Genomic DNA, 19,677 nt, shown 5'->3' with positions numbered 1-19,677 from the left:
CGAGGAAACAGAACGAAAGAACAGACAAACGGAAGGAGACGGAGGGGATGGAGGGCGGGCGGGGGCCTGGCGTGTGGATGCGGGTGTGCATCTGAGGGGAGGGAGGAGCAGGCGACGAGGGGCGATGGGAGAGAGACATGATTATGGTGGTGGTGGTGGAGCGGGGGAGGGTTAGCAGCACCTAGCTCTATCCTGTGAGTCACGCCTCACAAAGGCTTGCTGCGCTACAAAGATAGAGCGGGGAGGTGAGGAATGAGACCAGAAGAAAAGGGGAGAGACGGTGGAGAAACTGAAGGAGGCACCGTCGCCATCACGCAGAGTTCAGCTGATTCTTTGTTTTCGCTGCCCTCTCCGCATGTTCACTCTTCTTCATCTCACCCTCTTCGATGCGCCGCCTCTTTTCCAGCCCACTCACTCATCCATCCCACGCCGCCCCCATCTCCTCGCCCGTGTCGCACGCCACCCTCTGCACCCCTGAGACAGCTTCGACATAAAAGACGCACACTAATCAGAACGCGACCAGAGCAGCCCCATACACACACACAAGCACGCACGCACATACAGAGACTCACACACATACGCTCCCTTATATATAAGAAACAACGGGAGGGGTGAAACGAAAGAAAATGACGACGAGGGAGAACAAAAATGTCCGTCATGCCGTTGCTTTTACGCGTTTCGAGTGTCACCTGAAGAGGCACCGCATCATTACGAAGAGCCACACAGCAAGAGCAGGAGTAATATGCGTGTTGACAAAGGACAGTGCGAGGAAAGTCGCTGCCAGGCCAGCGATGGTCCCCTTCTTTTCTCTGATCCTTTCTCCTTCCTTTAGCTCTCGTGCGTGCGTGCGTGCGTGTATGTGTGTGTGTGTGTGTGTGTGTGTGCTTGTCGCGTGCCTAGCGACGCTTGCCGAAGTTCTGGCGTGGCTTCTTATCGTTCAGGTGTTCGCGCCAGTCCGCCGGCGGATCAGCGTCCTCCGGCGTCAAAGGCTGCGCAGCCGTGTCGTACGACAGTTCCACCGCCGTTGTGCGGAAGTGTTCCTCGTCCTCGAAGCGCTCAAACTGGATATTCTTCTCCAACTCGCGGAAAAGGGCCTCTTCGTAGTTGCTAACACATAGGAATGACGCACCGATAGTGCCCTGACGGCCTGCGACCTGCGACTGCAGGACGTAGTACTCCTCAGCACGCGGCACGGAGAAGTTGATGACAAGATTCACGTACGGAATGATGGTCTTGCGAGCCAGCTTGGCGTAATCCTCGTTCGTGACCAGCAGACGCTGGCGCACGCCGTTCTCGTTCTCCACACCCTTCTTGAACCTCTCCAGCGCCATCATGCGATCCTCCTTGGACAGTTGGCGGTACACAAACTGCGGCTCCACACCGTTGAAGTGGCGCGCGATACGCTGCGAGCCCTTGCACATCTCCTCCACACGCTTCTGGTCGCAGAAGAGAATCGCCTGCACGCCCTTTAGCTGGGACACAATCTTGCTCACCATCTCGAGCTTGTCCTTGTCGCTACTGGAAGTGTACATGTAGAAGTGACGCACCTCCTGCGGGCGAACAAAGTGGAAGCTGGAGACGATGTTGCGCATGATGGAGTCAGACAAGTGACGTGTGGTGTCCTTGTTCTTGGTGTTGCAGGCCGCGAACAGGCGAGCGGCGTGCGTGTTCGCGTCCAGCTCGTTCACGGCGTACTGGAAGCGGTCCTTCTTCTCCTCCTCGCGCTTCACGCCGGCAGACAGCAACAGCATATCCTTAGCCTTGTTGACTGCCTCCTCGCTGCCGCCGAGTATGCGGATCGTGAATGTCTCCTCCTTCTCGTCCACGTGGTCGAAGCGCTCGTTGTAAGTGCCGCACGTTTCATTAATGAACTTCATATTGTTGCCCTGAGAGCCCAGGAGGTACTTGATGCGCTCTGTCGGGATCTCGACCTCGATCGAAAACTTAAAATTCGGTGGCGGGCGCTCCAGAGAGCGCTGCGCCATACCGCTGCCCGTCGGTACCTCCTGCGCTCGGCGGCGGTCGTTCTCGTCGTGGCTATAGCGGCACTTGTCGCCATACTTGCACCCCTCTGGCGTGAAAACGTGGCGGCACACACGAGCCGCGTCGTCGCCGTTCGGCGCACCGGCACCACGACCACCGCCGCGCCCACCGCGGGCAACGCGGCCACCACGGTCACCGCGCGGCGCATAACCACCGCGGCCCTCGTCGTTGCCGCTGCGGGCAAAGTCAGCATCGGCACTGCGAGGCGGGTGCGGCTGGCCCGCCGGCGGGCCAGCGCGACGCGATTGCAGGTGGCCACGGCTTTCGATAGCGTCCATCAGTGCCTGGCGCTGCTCAGGGTCCGGGACGGCCTGGCGCAAGGCCTCCTCTGACATCTTGCGCAGAGATACGATACGGTCCACTCCCATGGACTGAAAGGCGGGAATCGTGTCCCCCATCTGCAGGCGCGCCAGCAGGGCCTCGACAGCATTCTGTTGAGACATCGTGAGTTCTTCACGGCTCTTCCAAAGGGGGGGGGGGCGTGTGCAGGTTTGTGCGTCAGAAGTGTCAACAAGTTGTTGATATGTGAAGAAACAAAGGAGAGACTAGTATTTTTTTTCTCGTTTTTGAACGAGAACGGTGCGCGGCGATCCCAAACTTGCCTTCACGTAAACGGAGTCTCTACAACAGAGGCTGACCGTCAGAGAGAGAAACGAAGATTTATGACGAGAGAGGGGACGGGCGGAAGGGAGAACAGTGTTGTGTACGTCGACTAACCTCGCTGGCGTGAATACAACAGAAAGAGAAGACAAGATGATGCGGGTAGGCGTGTGCCACGGTGACAGAGAAAACAGAAAAGGTACAGGTGGGCAGCGGCGGTAAGTGAGCCGGTCGTGGTCCAGTAGCCTTTGCTGCTGGCTTCCTTTGGCGGAGAGAGGGGTAGGGGGGAGGTAGCCGCACCACGGGAAGTAAAAGACGGGCACGGAGAACAGGAAAGCTTAGTGAGGTGTCAAGTGTGAATGACTCTGTGTGTGTGTGTGTGTGTGTGTGTGTGTATGCCTGGGTGCGTGCGTGTGGAAAGGGAAGAAGAGGAGGGGGAGGGGGTTGAATTCTTCGGCAGTGTTGAGTCGGAGGGGTTTCCTTTTTGCTGATGTGTTACCTTTTCCCTAAGGCAGTGTGAACACTCAAAAAAAGGAAGGAAGGAAAGCGAAAAAGAGCGGGGACTTTGATGTGGGCTGTGGGTGTGGGTCAGAGAGACACAAGCGAGCAGGGATTTGACGGCGGCAAGTGGTGATGCCCAAGGAGGGTGCCGACGCGTGGTGTTGTTGTTGTGCACATGTGCATGTGATGGGCGAAGGAGCGCAACAAGGGAAAGCGGAAATCGAAAACGAAAAATGAAGAAAAGAGAACGGGTGGAGATAAAATCCGCAACACTTTCATGGCGAGCGTACGAATAGATCGAAAAACGCCATGCGTACAAATCGAACGAGACTAGCGCACGATAACGCTTGCGGCGAGCCACATCGGGGTGTCTGTCCCTGAGCGAGTGTGGTGAGGCAGATCAGCTCACCCCACTGAGCTTCCTCATGCAGAGCTCACCGCTACAAAACTAACTGGCAGCCAAATAGCCTTTTCGATACATTTCGGGCCGCCTTTGTGCCCCGCTGCACACAAGTTCTCTTGAATTGAACATGTGCGTGTGAGCGTTCCTTATTTTCGTTTTTTTTGCCGTTTCTTCTTTCGTGTGCGTGCCGTCTTTTCATCCATGGCGGGTCTTCGTTGACGCATACACGCACGATAGCAGTCTAAGAGGGAGGGAGAGACAGAGACAGACAGACAGCGGTGACCACTAAAACAGGGAAAGAAGAATGTGGCTCAACAGGTCGACGCTGAACAACAACGAAAAAGAATGAGGAAGGAGAGAGCGAAGAGCGCGGCCGGAGTGAGGAACAGGAGGTGTGCAGCCTCGTGCAGAACACACGCGCACCTGTGTCGCCTTTCTTCTCACCGTAAAAGAGGAGACGCCTGCACCCTCGAGTTGGCGCACATGGTTGACGTTGGCGAGTACCCCTTGAGCGCAGGACCATCGGTCCTTCCAGCGCTCTTTGTATGTCATTCATCTCTACTCTGTCCACTGCACACGTGGCGGAAAGAAGTGCATAGAGGCTCAACGTGGGGAGGCGAGACAGCGCCATATACGCCGTGTTGGAGGATGCGAGAGTGGGTGTGCCAGCTTGATCCACCTGCACCTTCTCAAGCACCTTTCCCGCCTACACACATGCACGCCGAGCACGAGAAAAAGTGTTCACAGCTGCACCAGGTAGCAGGAGAGAGCAGCTCTCTAGTTCCTCTACTCGAGTATTACACCCCGCCTCAGCTCATTCAAATGGAGGCAGCGTCCGTAGGCGTTGAAGTCTGCCTGCTGCGGGGCAGCCTGCACCGAATTCGAACGCGTGCGGCACACCTTGAGAAGCGCGTCACGACACCACTTTTGAGCGTCGCGGCAGAGAACGGTCTGCTCCTCCAGTGGTCGAGACCGGGTGCGCGCTGGCAGCACCGAGCCGCGCTGCAACGTTTTTGTTTTGCTTCTTCGGCCCTTTCTTTAGAAGTCTCCATGCAATGGGCATAGTGGAAGGCGTCGACGAGGATCTGAACACTGCCGCGTTGGGCAACGAACTTGCCGCCCTCGTCATTCATGGTGAGCGCACTGGGAGTGACAGCGCCACCAAACAAGATATCCATCTCAGGGAGATGGTGCGTCATCGCGACCAGGACATACGGAATGCACGGTCGATGCGTACGCCGGCTCTGTGCACTGCGGGAGGAGATGGTGCTCAGGAAGCCGGAAACGGCATTGAGGGCGCCGTGTGTCATCGAACATCATTCCTGAAACACGGGCAAGTAGCAGCTCGGTATTTCAATGAAAAACACGGCACCGTTATCTTTGTTCAGTGACACGTCAGCGAGGAATTGTGTATCGATGCGCAGCAGCAGCGCATCTCTTGCCCCGCAGCACTCGAGCGACGAGGAGCCGTGACCAGCGAATACGCTCACCTAGTCGTGACATAGGTGTCGTCGTTGACAACGCCTGTGTGGTCGATTTCGCGAGAGCACCAATATTGGATGAGACGACGGAGGGTCAGTTCCATTCTGGTCACCACACTGATTCACCGGGCTCGCGAGCGCCGCCTCATACCGCTGCATCTTCACAGGTAAAGAAGTCATGATGGCCGCTAGAGGGTGCACCGGCTGCCCAAAAAGTGGCGGTACTCTCACTGTTCCTCTTGCACCACAAGAATAAAGAGGTGTGGCGTCTTCTTGCTTTTATGTGTCCTTTGGTGTCGGGGAAATTGGTGTGCTTGTGCACTCCAACAGTGTAGCGCTGGCAGCTAGCTGGGTTATGTGCTCACGCAGAACCACACACAGCGCCTACCGCATGAGCAGAGACAGCGCCTGGGTGCAGAGGAGGGTGCACACTGGAGAAGGGAGGAGAAAGCGTAGTGGATACCTCCTGAACAAAAGCAAACACAAGGCGAGGGACAAAGACGGAACCGTGTAGATGCGTGCATGCGCGAACGTATGAATACTCAGATCCCCTCTCACTTACAGATGAGTGCTAGAGGGGAAGGGTAACGCACGGACACTGCGCCGCTGGCCTCAAACGCGTCGTGTACAGTGGGGCAAGAAGCAAAGATGATGTCTTTTCCCTCCTCGCTGCGCCAATCAAGTGCGAGCATCGCTCTCTAAGTGGTTGTCGGTTCAACGCCACCCACACCTCTCTTTGAGTGTCCGTGAGAGAAGGAACTTTGAAACGAGGGAAAGCGGGGAAGGGGTGGTGAGAAGGATGCCCTCCCCCCGCGTCCCCTCCTTAATGCCGTGCATGCGCGCACCTTGTCCGTGGAAGGCAGGCAGGCTGAGCTGTCACTTTTATGAGGCACGGTAATGTACATTGCAAACGAACGCACCCCACGAGGGGTGAGAAAAGGCACGCACACAGGCACACAGACGTGTACACTCACAGTTGGCGCAAGCCTGCCTCTGCATATCGTCGAAGCGGGAGAAGCAAGTCAAACAGGAAAAGCGCAAGGCAGCTACACGCTCTCCGAAATGCGAATCTTGAGCGTTGCAGTGGAGGCCTCCTGCCCGCGTCGGAGGATGGCGGGGTCGTTGCAGCAACAGTGTTGCAAACTTATCACCCGAAGCGTGGAAACGCTGCCGCTCAAAGCCACATCCAGCAGAACTGCACTTCCAGTGTCACCGATGGGGTTGCCATCCATGATCAGTGTGGTCAACGCAGACGTGGACGGCAGGGTTCGGGCGATGGCCTCAGCACCCACGCGGCCGATACGGTTGTTGGCTATAATCACTTCCTCGATGGCATTTTCCGATATCACGCGAGCAACCAGTTGGCCGCACTTATCATCCAGCCCACAAGAGCTCAGGTTGCATTGCTTGATGGTGTTGTTCTGCAGCAGCCCTTCAGACAAGAGGAGCTGCGCACCTGCGGCTCGCAGGGGGTTCCATTCGATGTTTAGCACGCGCAGGTCGCTGTTTCGGGACAGCACCTTGGCCAGCTCCGTCGCCCCGACAAAGCCGATGCGGTTGTAGCTCAAGTCCAACTCCTGCAGAGTGATGTTCTCGGCTAGGGTATCCGCAAAGGCAGCGATGTCGGTGTCACCGAGATCGTTATCTGAGAGGGCCAAAAAGCGCAGTGTGCTGCCAGGGGCAAGGACCTCGTTCACCACCGCGCCGCCGGAGAAGGTGTTCAGGTGATGTGCACCCTTCCGCATCGCCTCCACGCGGCCCATCTGATTCTTCGACAGGTTCAGAGACTGGATGTTGCGTGCATCATTTATGGCGCGCACCAACTCCAGCGCCGCGGACGGAGTAATGTAATTGCCGACAAGAATCAGTGATTGCACTGCCGAGGTGACGCGAAGGGCGGCGGCCAGCGCTGTGCACCCCTTCACACCAAGCCCCGCGTACGACAAGTCTAGCACCTCGTTCTCAGCGGCCAGATCTTTCGCGATGGAACTTGTTGCACCCTTCACGCCGGTCGCCTTGGCGAGCTCCGCGCACACCGCCAGATAAGCCTTAGCGCCAGAGGCGTCGCTCTCGGGATCTTCAGGAATGGGGTACTTATACCTCTTAAGTGCTTGCAGTCGCTCTGCAAGTAACTCCTCTGGCGGTTTGCACCGCGGCGCTTCCTCTTCGTACGCCAAAAGGATAAGCTGAGAGGAGGATAAGGCAGGGTCAGCCTCCCCGGTGGCGGAGTCCACCATGGTGGTTGTGCGTTTCACCACGAACAGAGCGGTAGGGCGCTCGCGCGAGCACACGGTGGCGGGACAAGGCTGTGATGGCTTGCGCCCTCGGCTTTCTTTTATCTAGGGAGGCGAGGGCTGGAGATGGGGGAAGGGGGACCACTTAAACCGATAGGTGGGGGAGAAAGAAGCAAAAGGCAAGGACGGCTGAAGGCAGAGCAGCCGAGACGTTTCTTTTCCTATGAAGGAGTGAAAGCAGGCACGCGTATGTGACCTGTTCGACCGTACTCAGCGGGTCTGCAAACAGTGGGCAAGGGAGAAGTTCACGAGAGGGTGCTTGGATATCACGAGCGCCTCGTCAGTTGCATCCAATCATGTTACAGCCCTTCAGCGAAAGGATATGAAGGCGACGTTTTCAAGGGGTGGGGCTGCGTGAGGTACTTTTGGCCTCCTAGCACACATGGAGGGGGAAAGCAGTGTTAGCGGCGCCGCTTGTTTTCTCTCTTATGCTTCTTCTTAGTGAAACACGACGACAGGAGAGGCTCGGAGGCATGACCCGACGACAACCATAGCAGTTATTGCAGTTTGCACTGGTGCGTCACTGGCGTGAGAAAACCAAGACAGGGGCATCGCCTAATCGATGTTACAAGACGTAGGGAAGCACCTCGGACTTCACAAAGTGCTCTGCTGCGTCGTTGCCGTGCGCTAAAAGCACTGCGGCAACCATCGCTTTGACGCAGCCGGCGCCATATGGTTCGGGAAGCGGCTGTGCACCATTCACGCTCCCATGCGAAGAAAGCCAGCACATGAGCCCTTTAGTGGAGCTGAGGCGCTGACGCGAAAACAGGTCAGCCGAGGCATCTGTGAGCACCATGTGCTCCAAGCGCCAGTGATCGCGCAGGACTCGGCACAGCGCCGTGTCGCTGGTTAGCAAGGCAAGCAAGGAAGCATACTCCTCACGTCGAGTGCTCTCAAATGTTGCCAGTATCCACAGGCCGCCAATCCGCTCCAAGAGCGACTCGCCAATGGCGACAAGCGGTTGCATCGTGCCAGACACGCCGGCGGCAGTGGTAAAACTTGGGTGCACAAACACCTGCAAAAAACGAGTGTGGTGATGCTGTACCACGTCGGGGAAGGTTCTGTGAAGCACCCGCGACAGCTCCGCCGCCCATCGAGGTGGTGGAAGGAAAGGCAGTGGCTGAGCGGGGAGGTGTGAGTTGCGCAGAAGCTCCTGATAGGAAGTTGAGGTGCGAGGCTTCGCCAAGTCCGACAAAATACTCAGCACTCCTGGAAGCGCCTGAAGCTTGCAGCAGCGGCGCATACTGACACACTATCACCTCTACTCCTCTCCTTCTGCCTTCCGCGCACAACCCGTTCAGTGGTACTATCCGTGTACCTTGTGAGAGAGAGGTTGAAGAAAGAGAAGGACAGAGTACATTGCTTGTGGCATCCGAGAGTACCTCATGCGGGAGCATGATGGATAGTCCTTGACAGAGCAATCAAGCTTTGTGTTTCTTTTCGTTTCTTTGTCGACATTTCGCTGCCTCGTTGCTTCTGCACTACTAAACCACGAGAAGGCGAAGTGGGTAGCATGCCGATAAACATAGTCAACGAGCAAAGGCCACTGCTTTTCACTGAACTCGAAGAAGACGGCCTCGATAAGTTTTTTTTTCCTCCGCGTAGCATGCATGCTGGCAATATCGCTGGCCAGTGTCGAAATATGTGCACCTATGCCTCTGGTGCGGGCGCCCAATTGCCTTAACGCGCACACCAGGTACAGAGCCACAATAAAACGACGAGGGGCAGAGAACACACACAGAGAAAAAAAAACAGAAAACCTCTTCAAAGAGGGGCACTAGCCTGACATCTGTAAAAGTAGTAGCACAATTATGGGTGCGAAAGAAAAAGGAAAAGAAAGCGATTGAGCATCAAGGAAAAAAGGGGCCCTACTCGCAGAGACGTACCAAAAAAAGGCAAAGAGCACAGCACAGGCATCCACTCCTAAGTTTGTGCTTCATAGTTTAATCCTCTGCTGACTTCGGCAGGAGCAGGGGAGCCTGCCGTCTAATCAGAGAAAAGGGGGAGCTGCTTTGATAGCTCTGTCTTGCGGGCAGCAGTAAAGCTTCTTGTCTGGCGATACGATCTTCCAGGTCAGCCTCCATGCTTTCAAGTGTCCTCCGACAATGGTCACCGTACTCGCGATAATATCTACGTCTGTCTGCAACGTTTACCGAGTCGCTAGATCTGTGCGACAAATGAGATGAGCCGATGGTGTGTGAAAAATACGGCTCTGATGGCATCGGCGACAACACTCGAGGCGAGCTGTGCAGTACTTCGTCACAGTTGTCCGTGGGAGAAGAGCCTCGAATGCCTTCTCCCTGCCTTCTCGATGCAGAGAACAAAAGCGAAGCCATATGAGCTATTTTGTCCCTTTTTTGTAAGCGTGGCACTTTTTTGGACGAGGGAGAGCCATTCCGAGGCGCAGCCATGTCGAAAAGATCCTGTGATTGCTGTTTCAGAGAAGTGCTTCGCGAGCGCGAAAGCGAGTTACTAAAAAAGCTTCTTGATTCCTCAGATTGTTGCCGAATTACCCGCACTTCCTCCGAGAGCAGAGCATCTTCATAGCTCTCGGAGTACCAAAGCCGGAGAATCTGCCGCTCATGTCGTTCTTGACGCTTGAGTGCGCGTCGGGACGCCCTTTCGATGTGGAACATTTCAAAGGCAGCAAGGCGAATAACCTCGACCTCCTTCGCCACACCGAGTACGGTGATTATCGAATTAAAGGCGTCCATCTCCTCCTGACAAAATGCGAACCGTTCTTCGAACTCCGCAGACTCGATGAGCAGCAACGCTTGCTGCAACAGAGGATGAAGCGAACATGGTAGGACTGTGCTGAACGATTCATTATTCACTGGGAGTGTGTTTGATGCTTTAGGATGCCTAGGTGAGTCCCAAATACACTGCGAAGAGCTTTGCTGACGGAATTTTGTCACAGACGCTCCACGAAGGAGGTCACTTGGACTCACTCGTTTCGTCAACTCAGCCCCTACATAGCGAAGTCGTGACGGCGACACCACCTGTGATCCGTGTGGTGTGAGAGAGGAAACAGAGGAGGCGCGCATTGGATGCTTCACATTTGCGCGAGACGGGCTCCTGCTTTCGGCTTCTTGCCTCAACTGTGAGTGAATGCTCAGAATAGGCGCATACGGTTGCCAGTTACTTTGCAAAGAAGTTCTTGAGCGAGCTTGAGGTGAAGATTGACGAAGTATCTCGTTCACGCGACGGGAAATACGAGGTTCGTAATCAGGTTTGCTTTCCTTCCCAGGAAAATAAAACACCCTTGATTGCATTCTGTGTAAGCTCCCTCCAAAAGGGAAGCAGAACTCTTTTTCGCGTGCTCCTGATACAGTGACAAGAAGTGAAAAAGGAGAAGAAGGGGGAAAGTGAAAGGCGCCCCGAAGACACCGGCAACTCGCCACCGCAGTGCATCTCACAGCTACCAAGTAAAAGAGATGTGGTCAACAGAACACCACACGCTGCACGTATTGTGAAGCTCGTTCTGACACATTCTTCCTCAACAGTAAGATATGCAATCTGCTTCTAGATAGCCACAGACAAGAAAGACCTTTTCTTCGCCTGTGTGTGTGTGTGAATGTGTGTGCCCAACTAATCACTGAAACCCCACTGTCGCTAAGATGCAGAGAACGATGACTCGCTTTACAAGCCTATAACCTCCGATAAAGTGGAACCACAATCTCCGAATCTCATGAAAGCAGCAACAGCAAAAACATATCCACACTCAGAGGGGACAAAAAGGAGAACAGAAAGCAAAGCAAACAAATAACAAAAAAGTATGTCACCTGCGCAGCATTACAAGGAAGGTAAAAAGAGGTGTTCAGCGTTAGGGAAAGAGGAAGTTCGATCAACGTACGTAGCAGAGAATATAGGCAAGATTATTATCTGCCACTTCCGCTTTTGTCACCTGCTCATCGCTGAAGTGGCACCACACACCATCAGCACCAACAGCATCTGCAGTATAGTGACCTCCATACATGTTGCCTTGGTGATTGATAATACCCACCAAATGGTACTTTGTTTTCGAGAAGCTGGAGCACATATACGAGGCAATGTTCAGTGTTTTACTAAAGAAAACGCTCGAGTTGACTTTTGAGGCGGTGGTGAAGTCACCGTAACAGCGGAAACGCTTCAGAGTAATAAATAGAACTGGTGGTGCTGAATAAAACAGCAGTTGCTTTCGGGCGTTCACCTTCTGGTGACAGTTAGGGCACATGTACATCGAGCTATCGTCAAGAATTTCCTCCCGGCAGTACGCGGCAAAGCAGTCGTCGAGTGAAACCTTTGACGAGGTCCGCGGAATAGGAATTTCAATGCTAAGAGAAACATTGAAAGAACGTGACTGGTGGCAACAGGAGGGGCAGACAATCGCGCTTCGCTCTTGAAACGCGCAGTAGTCAACTATAACGGACGAATTCTTCTGATAGTACTGCCCCCAGTAGCGTCGAGCAAGTTCGTCATCGGTGCCTTTAGAGTTGTCAATCTCAGGAAACTCAATTCTATTACTGTCGTTCACATTCAGTGCTCCGTGAATGCCATCCAGCACAACACGTAGAAACTCGTTTGCATCCTGCTGGCTTGAGTTTTGAAACCCCTCGTAGTAGTCTCCGAGAGCAGACTTGAACGGAGACGCGCTCACTGAAAACTTGCAGTCGGAACGATTGAGCTCACGGATAACGAAGCTAAATGAGTTGATCAAGCGAGTCAGCTTTCCCTTTGTATTAAGCAGGTGGGAAACATAGGCGTCTGTGAGAAAGTACTGGCCTAATGGCGTGGAATTGAGTACCTGCAGCACGCTATTCATGTAGCATGTGTTACCCAAATTTACGATTCCCCTCCGTCGCACTGACAGAGAGGCATTTGAAGGATTCAGGATACAGGTTGTATAGCTTCTATGTGAGGCTGAGGCAGGGAGAGCGTGGCTGTCGCCTGTCACGGGATTTACTGGCGCTGGAGACGGTTCCGGTCTGGAGACGGTGTCGTACGTTGGAGGAGGAGCAGGCGGGCCGTTGGAGACCGTGCGTAGGGTAATGTTCCTCGTGCCAGGCACCGAAGCCCAGCGAAGTCGCTGCAACAACTCATCTACGCTGCTGTTCTCGGAAGACAGCAGTTGCTGCTGTCTTGTCAAGTGCATGTCTACAGCCCTAGAAAGCTGCTTGTTCCCGTCACCATCTCCGCTGTCCGACTCCAGCTGCTGGGCTACGATGCGACGGCGTTCCGGCTCCCGACGGTCGATTTCTTCGATCATAGCCTTGTACTCGATCGGTAGTTCCTTCAGCTTCAACTTAGCCTCGAGGTCAAGAGCCTCAGCAAAGACCCTCTTTGTCGATGGATCTCTTTGCGTGAAGTCAACCGGGTTCTCTTCCTTATCGAAAAATAAAAGGCACTTGTTGACGTAGTAGTACGCATTGGCGTAGTTTCGTTTGCTCTCTTCGTCCTTGGCTTTAGTGATGAGCGCATTGACAGTGACGCATTGCTTATAAGGATCGGAAACTTTTATCTCGTACTGGCGTGCATGATGGTAGATTGTTCTGACAAACTCGTCGTAGGATATCTTGTAGTCAAACTTGAACATTTCCGCTTCATGAACAAATATAGCTCCTTTTTTCGACTCCGATTACATCACACAGAGACCAGAAACAGAGGGGGGACGAGACGAAGAGGCTTTTAAGCAAAGAGAAAAGGAGAAGTGCCTGTCAGCTATTATGGTTTCTGCAGAACAGGGAGAAATGACGGCGCCCCCTGCCGCTCTCCGGTAATCTAATTCTCCCAACCGCAGCCAAACCTCAACTAGCCTGCTTCGTACAATCTCGAAGTCAAAGGGGAAAAAATACGCCATTTTTCTTCCATGAAATCTTTATTGTTTTTTCTTGTTTTTTTCTTGACTTGCTCTTAAATGAGGAACACGTATAAATATGTTTTTGTTTGTACTACGCATCACAAGCACTCCCAAGGTGCCGCTCGCCACCTAGTGCCTCCCTCCCGCGGCGGCGCAGGCTCCCCACAAGTGGGAAGTGAGGGCCGGATAGGATACGTCCGAGTCACACCCGCACTTCGCCTATTGTATGATACAATCGTATTCACGGTCGCAGGCTACTCCAACGTAACGCCATCTAGGGCTTGACGGCCGGCATCAGTAGCGATACGACGCTCTGACTCCCCGCACGCCGTAGATGCTTGAACCCTGTCACCACTAGAAGTGGTTCGGCATTGGCAGGGGGATAGGGTGGGGGCTGCTTGGCTTCCCCGCACAGAGTAGGGGTACTGGACCTTGTGATGCGACTCTGGGGGGTCCCCTGTTCGCATGCCATCCTTGCATATACTTGAAACAGAGCGACACAAAACCCACTCGAAGATCCTCTTCCTTGGATTGACTGAACGGCGCATGAAAGGTCGGACGATAGTCATTCAGCACCGCACATGTCGTGGGAGATGTGTTTGCGCTGTGGTCGACATGTTTGCCGGTTCACAGTGCCACCCAACAGTTGTGCAAGGGGGTTCTGGAAATTGGGTGATGCTAGTGGCAGTTCTTGCCAGCTGAATGAAGCGTTTAGAAAGAGCTGAAGGGAGCTGTGAAACTTCGGTGCGTGTGCAAGGACGCGTGAAAGTCTCCCTCCTCTTCACCCGAGCGAATTGGTTTGCTTTTCATGATGAATGCTCAGCCTACTACGCAAAGTCAACGCATTCTGCAGCTGATGCGATGCTTAGAACTCCTGCAGCGGTCCACTCGTCCTGGGCCCTTATTACTCTTTTACCCCCCCCCCCCGCGATCCGTGGTCTTGCGTGTGCCGCGCCGCAATCTCGTGGAAGGCAGATGAAACCCTCTATCGGGTACGACTATCACTTTAGAAGAGTATCCAGCTTGATTTCGTTTGCGGGCCGAGCCCCTTTGAGTGTGGATTCAGCTCCCCAGTGTTATCATTATTTGGAACCGCACCGTCACTCAGAGCTCTGTTTTTTTTCTGCATTGCGTCTATTATAAAGTCCAGCAAAGTGACTGAACTCCGCTGAAGCCTCAAATAGCATGCGTGAGCAGCAGTTGTTCTGCTTTGGCCGTGAGGACTCGGCATCTAATCCTCTCATAGGGTCGCTCTTCCGTTTCACTGTTTCACCCGCGTGGGGGGCCATTGAATACAATGGCTGCTTACTAGTCTCGAAAACTCTCCCTCGCGGCCGTTCGAAATCGCAAATGGACAGTTCCACTGCTTCACCCAGCCTCTATTCTTCTTTCGACCCCCTAACTCTTTCCTTGTTGCACAGCTGCGCATCACCTTCAAATTCACCAGATGCATATTCCCGCAGCAGTCCTGACTCTTACGGCTTCCACATGTCTTGTTTTTGCTAGCCACTGTGCGAGATTATCTGGCACCAGCGTCGTGTGGCTGAGCTCCTTTGTGGCATTGCTGACCTTCTTGGCGCGGTTCCCACGCGCCCTTCGGTCGAAGGCAGCAGTGTGTGACACTCCTCGTCACAAAAGCCGCTTGCTCTCTGCTGGGGCATGTGCACTTTTTTGTCTAAGCGCCACCTACGGGCTGGCCACACTCGGCGCTTTACGTTTCGCGTGTGCCTGCGCCTGCGCCGCTGGCGCCGATCATATTGCTCGAACGCGAAGAAGCTCGCGAAATGCAAAGATGGCTTGTACGGCTCTCAGTTGCGTCATCCTGGCTCTGACATCCGATCCAGGCCAAGAAACCCGCCCATTCATACTCTTTGGAGCGTTAGGGGTTCTTTGCGCGGCTTGTGCGATTTCTCTCTCCACGAAAGACGTAGTGAAAAAAGCTGATCAAACAGCTTTTCTTTTTGCTGCTTGTGGTCTAAGTCTTGTGGGTTTCATTGCAACACTTGTGCAGCACAAGCCGATAGTCGAGAATGAAATGCTGCTGTTACTAGTGTTCTGTGTTTCCGGCATTGTTTTGGCGGGCTGCGTCAATGCAGGCCTGGCGTTGCAGGGGAACGCTTTCACTTTTGTGGCTGCGGCCGCTGGTATGTCAGCTGGATCAGTAGTTTGCGGTGAAAAAGTGTTTCCTACTGTGTACGACTGGGAAAGCCTTGCTTTGCTAACCTCGGCCGGTCTTATTTTTGCTGCGCACAAAGGTCTGACTTTTGCAGACTCGTCTGTAGCATCACTGAGTGGTGTCTCCCTTAGCCCAACGCAGATGCTGAAGACAAAGCAGCACCGCGAGGAAAGCGGCATTATTGTCAGCTTACTCTCTAATTCAAGGGAGCGCAAGCTTTTTGTTTTTCTTTTGTTGACTGTTGGCATAATGCTTTTAGAGCTCATTTACGGTCTTGCAGTGAATTCTCTCGGACTGATTTTAGATTCATTTCATATGATGCTTGATGGAGCGTCGATTATCATTGGACTGTACGCGGCGCACGCTGCGTCGTGGCTACCAGACGAAAAAACGCATCCCTTCGGCTACGGACGATACGAAGTTTTCGGAGGATTTGTAAATGGCATTCTTCTTCTTTTTATTGCTTTGTATGTGATGGTTGAATCCATACAGCGATTTCTGAACCCGCCCGAAATCGAGGGACCGTACTTGCTTCTTGTTTCCGTGATCGGGCTAGCCGTGAACGTGGTGGGCATTATCTTTTTTCACGATTCGCATGGTCATAGTCACTCGCATTCGCACGGGGAAGCTGGTAGTGGTCATGTGGACCACAACATGCGGGGTGTTTATCTACATATTCTGGCGGATTTGCTAGGTAGTGTTAGTGTAATTATTTCGAGTATATTGATTTATCTGTTTGGACTCTGGATTGCGGATCCAATTTGTAGCGCTATGAGCGCCATCCTAGTTCTGCTCTCGGCGTTTCCGCTGCTCGAGGAAACGGGAAAAGTTCTTCTGCTATCTGCACCGAATCATGAAAGCAACTATTGCGATAAATTACGCGAAGCTTTACTTGCTACATCTTTGTTGCAAGATGTCGAATCTCCAAAGCTATGGATACACTCGACTCCTCCGCGTGAACTCACAATTTGTACTGTGGCAGGCAAACTACGCAATAGTACCGAGTACACAAGCGCGCGAAAAAAGATTACGGAAACAGTAACGGCTCATATGATGCACCATTTAGATGTTCATAATGTTAGTTTTGTGTTGCACCTGGAGTAACGCAGTTGACTTTTTAAGCGTTACTTTATTTCCCAGTATGAGGCTGCGTATTGTTTTCCCCTTTTGTTCTTGTTAGCATTTTACTGTGCGCTCTATTTAAAATGATTATTTTTGCTCTCCCCCGAGATATGTGACTGGCTCATGTCATATGTTTTATGTGCTTTGAAAATGCTCGGAAAGAAAAGCAGAGGGGGGAAAACGAGGAGATTACAGATTTGTTTGCGACCTCTGTTATTGCCACCTTTTTTTTTGACCGTTGGATTTTCATTTTACACACACCCACACGCACACACCCGCAAAAAAAAATGATTTATGTCTTGTCCTTATCAGCATTTTTTTTTTCACTACCGTGACAAAAAAAAGAGGTCTCCCTACAAAGCCGTGATAGAGTATAAAATAGCCTAGGGCTTGCTGCCGTGACGAACACGCCTCTTATAGGTCTCGCACAGCTGTGTCATTTGGCATAAATGCCTGCTCTATGCAAACCATTTCCAGGATCAGCGAGTCCATTTTCTGCTCTAGAGTGCTTTCATTACCTCTCTGTGCCTATTCCACTTCTCTTGAATATCTAACCTTGCAACTAATAATGTAAAATATATTCCTTTTGAAAGCATATCCCTTTGCTTATTATTATTATTTACCGCACAAGACGATATTCAACTTACACCTCGCAAAGACGACAGCTTTCAATCTAGCTTTGTACTATTCTGCAGACTGAGAAAAAATGTTCTTTGCTAACCAGGCTTCGCAGGTGCTGCGCCAGGGCGCCTCGGAGGAGAAAGGCGAACGTGCACGCCTCATGAACATCATGGGTGCCGTCTCAGTGGCTGACATTGTGAAGACAACTTTGGGCCCGAAGGGGATGGATAAGATTCTTCAAGGAACGGATCGAACTCAGTCCGTGCGTGTCACCAATGACGGCGCGACAATCCTCAAATCTCTGTTTATGGACAACCCGGCTGCCAAGATTCTGATTGATATGAGTAAGACACAGGATGATGAAGTGGGCGACGGTACGACTAGCGTCACGGTGTTTGCTGGCGAGCTCTTGCGCAACGCTGAAAAGCTGCTGGATCAGTCCATTCATCCTCAGACTATCATTGAGGGTTACCGCATGGCTACCGACGCCGCACAGAAGGCTCTGGCGGAGTCCGCCGAGGATCACGGCGCGGACGAGAAGCTCTTCTACGAAGATCTCATCCGCATCGCCAAGACTACCCTCAGCTCCAAGATCATTACTGTGGAGTCAGACCACTTCGCAAAGCTCTGCGTCGACGCGGTTCTTCGTCTGAAGGGCAGCGGCAACCTTGAGATGATTAATATCATGAAGAAGCTTGGTGGTACGCTCCGCGACAGCTATCTCGAGCCTGGGTTCCTGCTGGACAAGAAGATTGGCATTGGCCAGCCCCGCCGCCTGGAGAATGCCAAGATTCTTGTAGCGAACACCCCCATGGACACCGATAAGATCAAGATTTTTGGTGCGAAGGTGAACGTTGAGAGCGTTTCTCAGCTCGCCGAGGTGGAGGCGTCTGAAAAGGCAAAAATGAAGTCCAAGTGTATGAAGATCATTAAGCACAACATCAACTGCTTCATCAACCGTCAGCTTATCTACAACTATCCGGAGGAAATCTTTGCACAGCACGGTATCATGGCCATCGAGCATGCCGATTTCGATGGCATTGAGCGCCTCGCGAAGGCTCTCGGCGCGGACGTTGTCTCGACCTTCGAGGACACCTCGAACGTGCAGTACGGTTTCGCTGAGAGGATCGACGAGATCATGATTGGCGAGGGCACTGTGATCCGCTTCTCTGGACTTCCTAAGGGCGAGGCGTGCACGATTGTGCTGCGCGGCGCGTCGCGCCACATTCTTGATGAGGCGGAGCGCTCCATCCATGATGCGGTGTGCGTTATCTCGGAGACCGTGAAAGAGACGCGTACGGTGCTCGGTGCCGGCTGCTCCGAGTTCCTCATGGCAAACGCGGTGGAGGAGAAGGCCAAGGCGGTCGCGGGGAAGAAGCAGCTGGCGATGATGGCGTTTGCTGCTGCCCTTCGCACCCTTCCTGCTATCATCGCAGACAATGCCGGCCTTGATAGCAATGATCTTGTCACGCGCCTCCAAGCGGAGCACTACCAGGGGCACAAATCGCACGGCATTGATGTTATTCGTGGTGACATTGCTGACGTGAAGACACTTGGGATTACCGAGTCCTACAAAGTGAAGAGCTCTGTTGTGGCGTATGCCTCGGAGGCGGCTGAGATGATCTTGCGTGTGGATGATGTACTCCGCGCCGTGCCGCGTCAGCGCACTCAGTGATGGATGCCGACCTTCGAGTGAAAGCAGCGGCGCAAGAGCACTGCGAAACCGGAATAGGCTTTTGAAAGCTTTGTTCTCACCTCTGTAGGCAATGGTGCGAGTCATCGAACCGCTGCTCCGAGGCGGGCCGAAAGCAAGGTTCAGCGTCGTCTTCTGTCCACCCCTCCGATATAGAAACTGGCTCCCCACCGGGAAACCCTTAAAAAGGCAATCCTTCATGCTTCATACCGGCAGGCGTCGGTCCTGTTTACTCTTTCAGCGCGAAAGTTGAACGCTCAGTGAGAGAGTGGAGACAAACGAGGGATGAGGTGTGATGCAGCAGTGTTGTGGTGGCTCGCAGCAAAGGTGGTTCAAGTGAAAGAATTGGAAGCTTGGGCGTGACCGTCGTTTATTTTTCCACTTTCTTTGTGAGTTTGTGATGGCCAGTGTGAGGCTGTGCGCTGTATAGGCTAAGGACTAAGTGAGACTAACTCTTACTCTTATTTGTATGTTTCGTCTCAGAGAATGCAAAACCAAATCGGCTGATGCGTCGTGGTCTCTCGCCTACCGTCTGAGACACATGCATCTCGTGCCGAGGGGCACGGCTGCTTGTGGGCGACTTAGCCGCCGTCTTTGCTGTGCTTGCATCGTTTGCTTTCCTCTGCCCTCCAGAATTCCTGTGCCGGACGTTGTGTCGGGTGAGTTCGACACTCCACTGATCGATTCGGTGGCACAGCTGGCCTGACTGCTGCTCTTGTGGGCATCTTTTCCTCTCCTTTACGTATGCTTCACGAACTTCTCGACTTTCTCTCTCCGTGCCGGCGCACCTTGCGGTGCGCGCCGCTCGCTGGTTTCCTCTGTTTGGTTTGCGTTGCTCTGAAATGCCGAAGAACCTCTGAAAGAGCGGAATCAGCTTTTTTTCCTTGGCGTGGCCAATTACCGTTGT

General features: G+C 53.2%; 8 protein-coding genes across 8 annotated transcripts; 2 read left to right on the top strand and 6 right to left on the bottom strand.

Annotated features, from left to right (window-relative positions):
- Window positions 1–896: 896 nt before the first annotated feature.
- On the bottom strand, window positions 897–2,486 carry LINJ_27_1220 (conserved hypothetical protein; the record flags this gene model as incomplete). Its single annotated transcript, XM_001466329.1, has 1 exon — window positions 897–2,486. The coding sequence occupies one exon, from the start codon at window positions 2,484–2,486 to the stop codon at window positions 897–899; it is 1,590 nt and encodes a 529-aa protein (XP_001466366.1).
- A 1,879-nt stretch (window positions 2,487–4,365) lies between these two features.
- LINJ_27_1210 (conserved hypothetical protein) lies at window positions 4,366–4,857 on the bottom strand (the record flags this gene model as incomplete). Its single annotated transcript, XM_001466328.1, has 1 exon — window positions 4,366–4,857. The coding sequence occupies one exon, from the start codon at window positions 4,855–4,857 to the stop codon at window positions 4,366–4,368; it is 492 nt and encodes a 163-aa protein (XP_001466365.1).
- A 1,217-nt stretch (window positions 4,858–6,074) lies between these two features.
- LINJ_27_1200 (conserved hypothetical protein) lies at window positions 6,075–7,265 on the bottom strand (the record flags this gene model as incomplete). Its single annotated transcript, XM_001466327.1, has 1 exon — window positions 6,075–7,265. One exon carries the CDS (start codon window positions 7,263–7,265, stop codon window positions 6,075–6,077), a length of 1,191 nt encoding a protein of 396 aa, XP_001466364.1.
- Window positions 7,266–7,887: 622 nt separating this feature from the next.
- LINJ_27_1190 (conserved hypothetical protein) lies at window positions 7,888–8,565 on the bottom strand (the record flags this gene model as incomplete). The annotated part of the gene is made up of 1 exon (XM_001466326.1): window positions 7,888–8,565. The coding sequence occupies one exon, from the start codon at window positions 8,563–8,565 to the stop codon at window positions 7,888–7,890; it is 678 nt and encodes a 225-aa protein (XP_001466363.1).
- Window positions 8,566–9,265: 700 nt separating this feature from the next.
- LINJ_27_1180 (conserved hypothetical protein) lies at window positions 9,266–10,594 on the bottom strand (the record flags this gene model as incomplete). Its single annotated transcript, XM_001466325.1, has 1 exon — window positions 9,266–10,594. The coding sequence occupies one exon, from the start codon at window positions 10,592–10,594 to the stop codon at window positions 9,266–9,268; it is 1,329 nt and encodes a 442-aa protein (XP_001466362.1).
- A 572-nt stretch (window positions 10,595–11,166) lies between these two features.
- Window positions 11,167–12,894, bottom strand: LINJ_27_1170 (putative cysteine peptidase, Clan CA, family C19; the record flags this gene model as incomplete). The annotated part of the gene is made up of 1 exon (XM_001466324.1): window positions 11,167–12,894. One exon carries the CDS (start codon window positions 12,892–12,894, stop codon window positions 11,167–11,169), a length of 1,728 nt encoding a protein of 575 aa, XP_001466361.1.
- A 1,711-nt stretch (window positions 12,895–14,605) lies between these two features.
- Window positions 14,606–16,438, top strand: LINJ_27_1160 (putative cation transporter; the record flags this gene model as incomplete). Its single annotated transcript, XM_001466323.1, has 1 exon — window positions 14,606–16,438. The coding sequence occupies one exon, from the start codon at window positions 14,606–14,608 to the stop codon at window positions 16,436–16,438; it is 1,833 nt and encodes a 610-aa protein (XP_001466360.1).
- Window positions 16,439–17,162: 724 nt separating this feature from the next.
- Window positions 17,163–18,752, top strand: LINJ_27_1150 (putative T-complex protein 1, beta subunit; the record flags this gene model as incomplete). The annotated part of the gene is made up of 1 exon (XM_001466322.1): window positions 17,163–18,752. One exon carries the CDS (start codon window positions 17,163–17,165, stop codon window positions 18,750–18,752), a length of 1,590 nt encoding a protein of 529 aa, XP_001466359.1.
- Between the last annotated feature and the right edge of the window lie 925 nt (window positions 18,753–19,677).

Source organism: Leishmania infantum, chromosome 27 (genome assembly GCF_000002875.2).
Source record: "Leishmania infantum JPCM5 genome chromosome 27".
NCBI classification, from domain to species: domain Eukaryota; phylum Euglenozoa; class Kinetoplastea; order Trypanosomatida; family Trypanosomatidae; genus Leishmania; species Leishmania infantum.
This window is presented reverse-complemented; position numbering and strand designations above follow the sequence as displayed.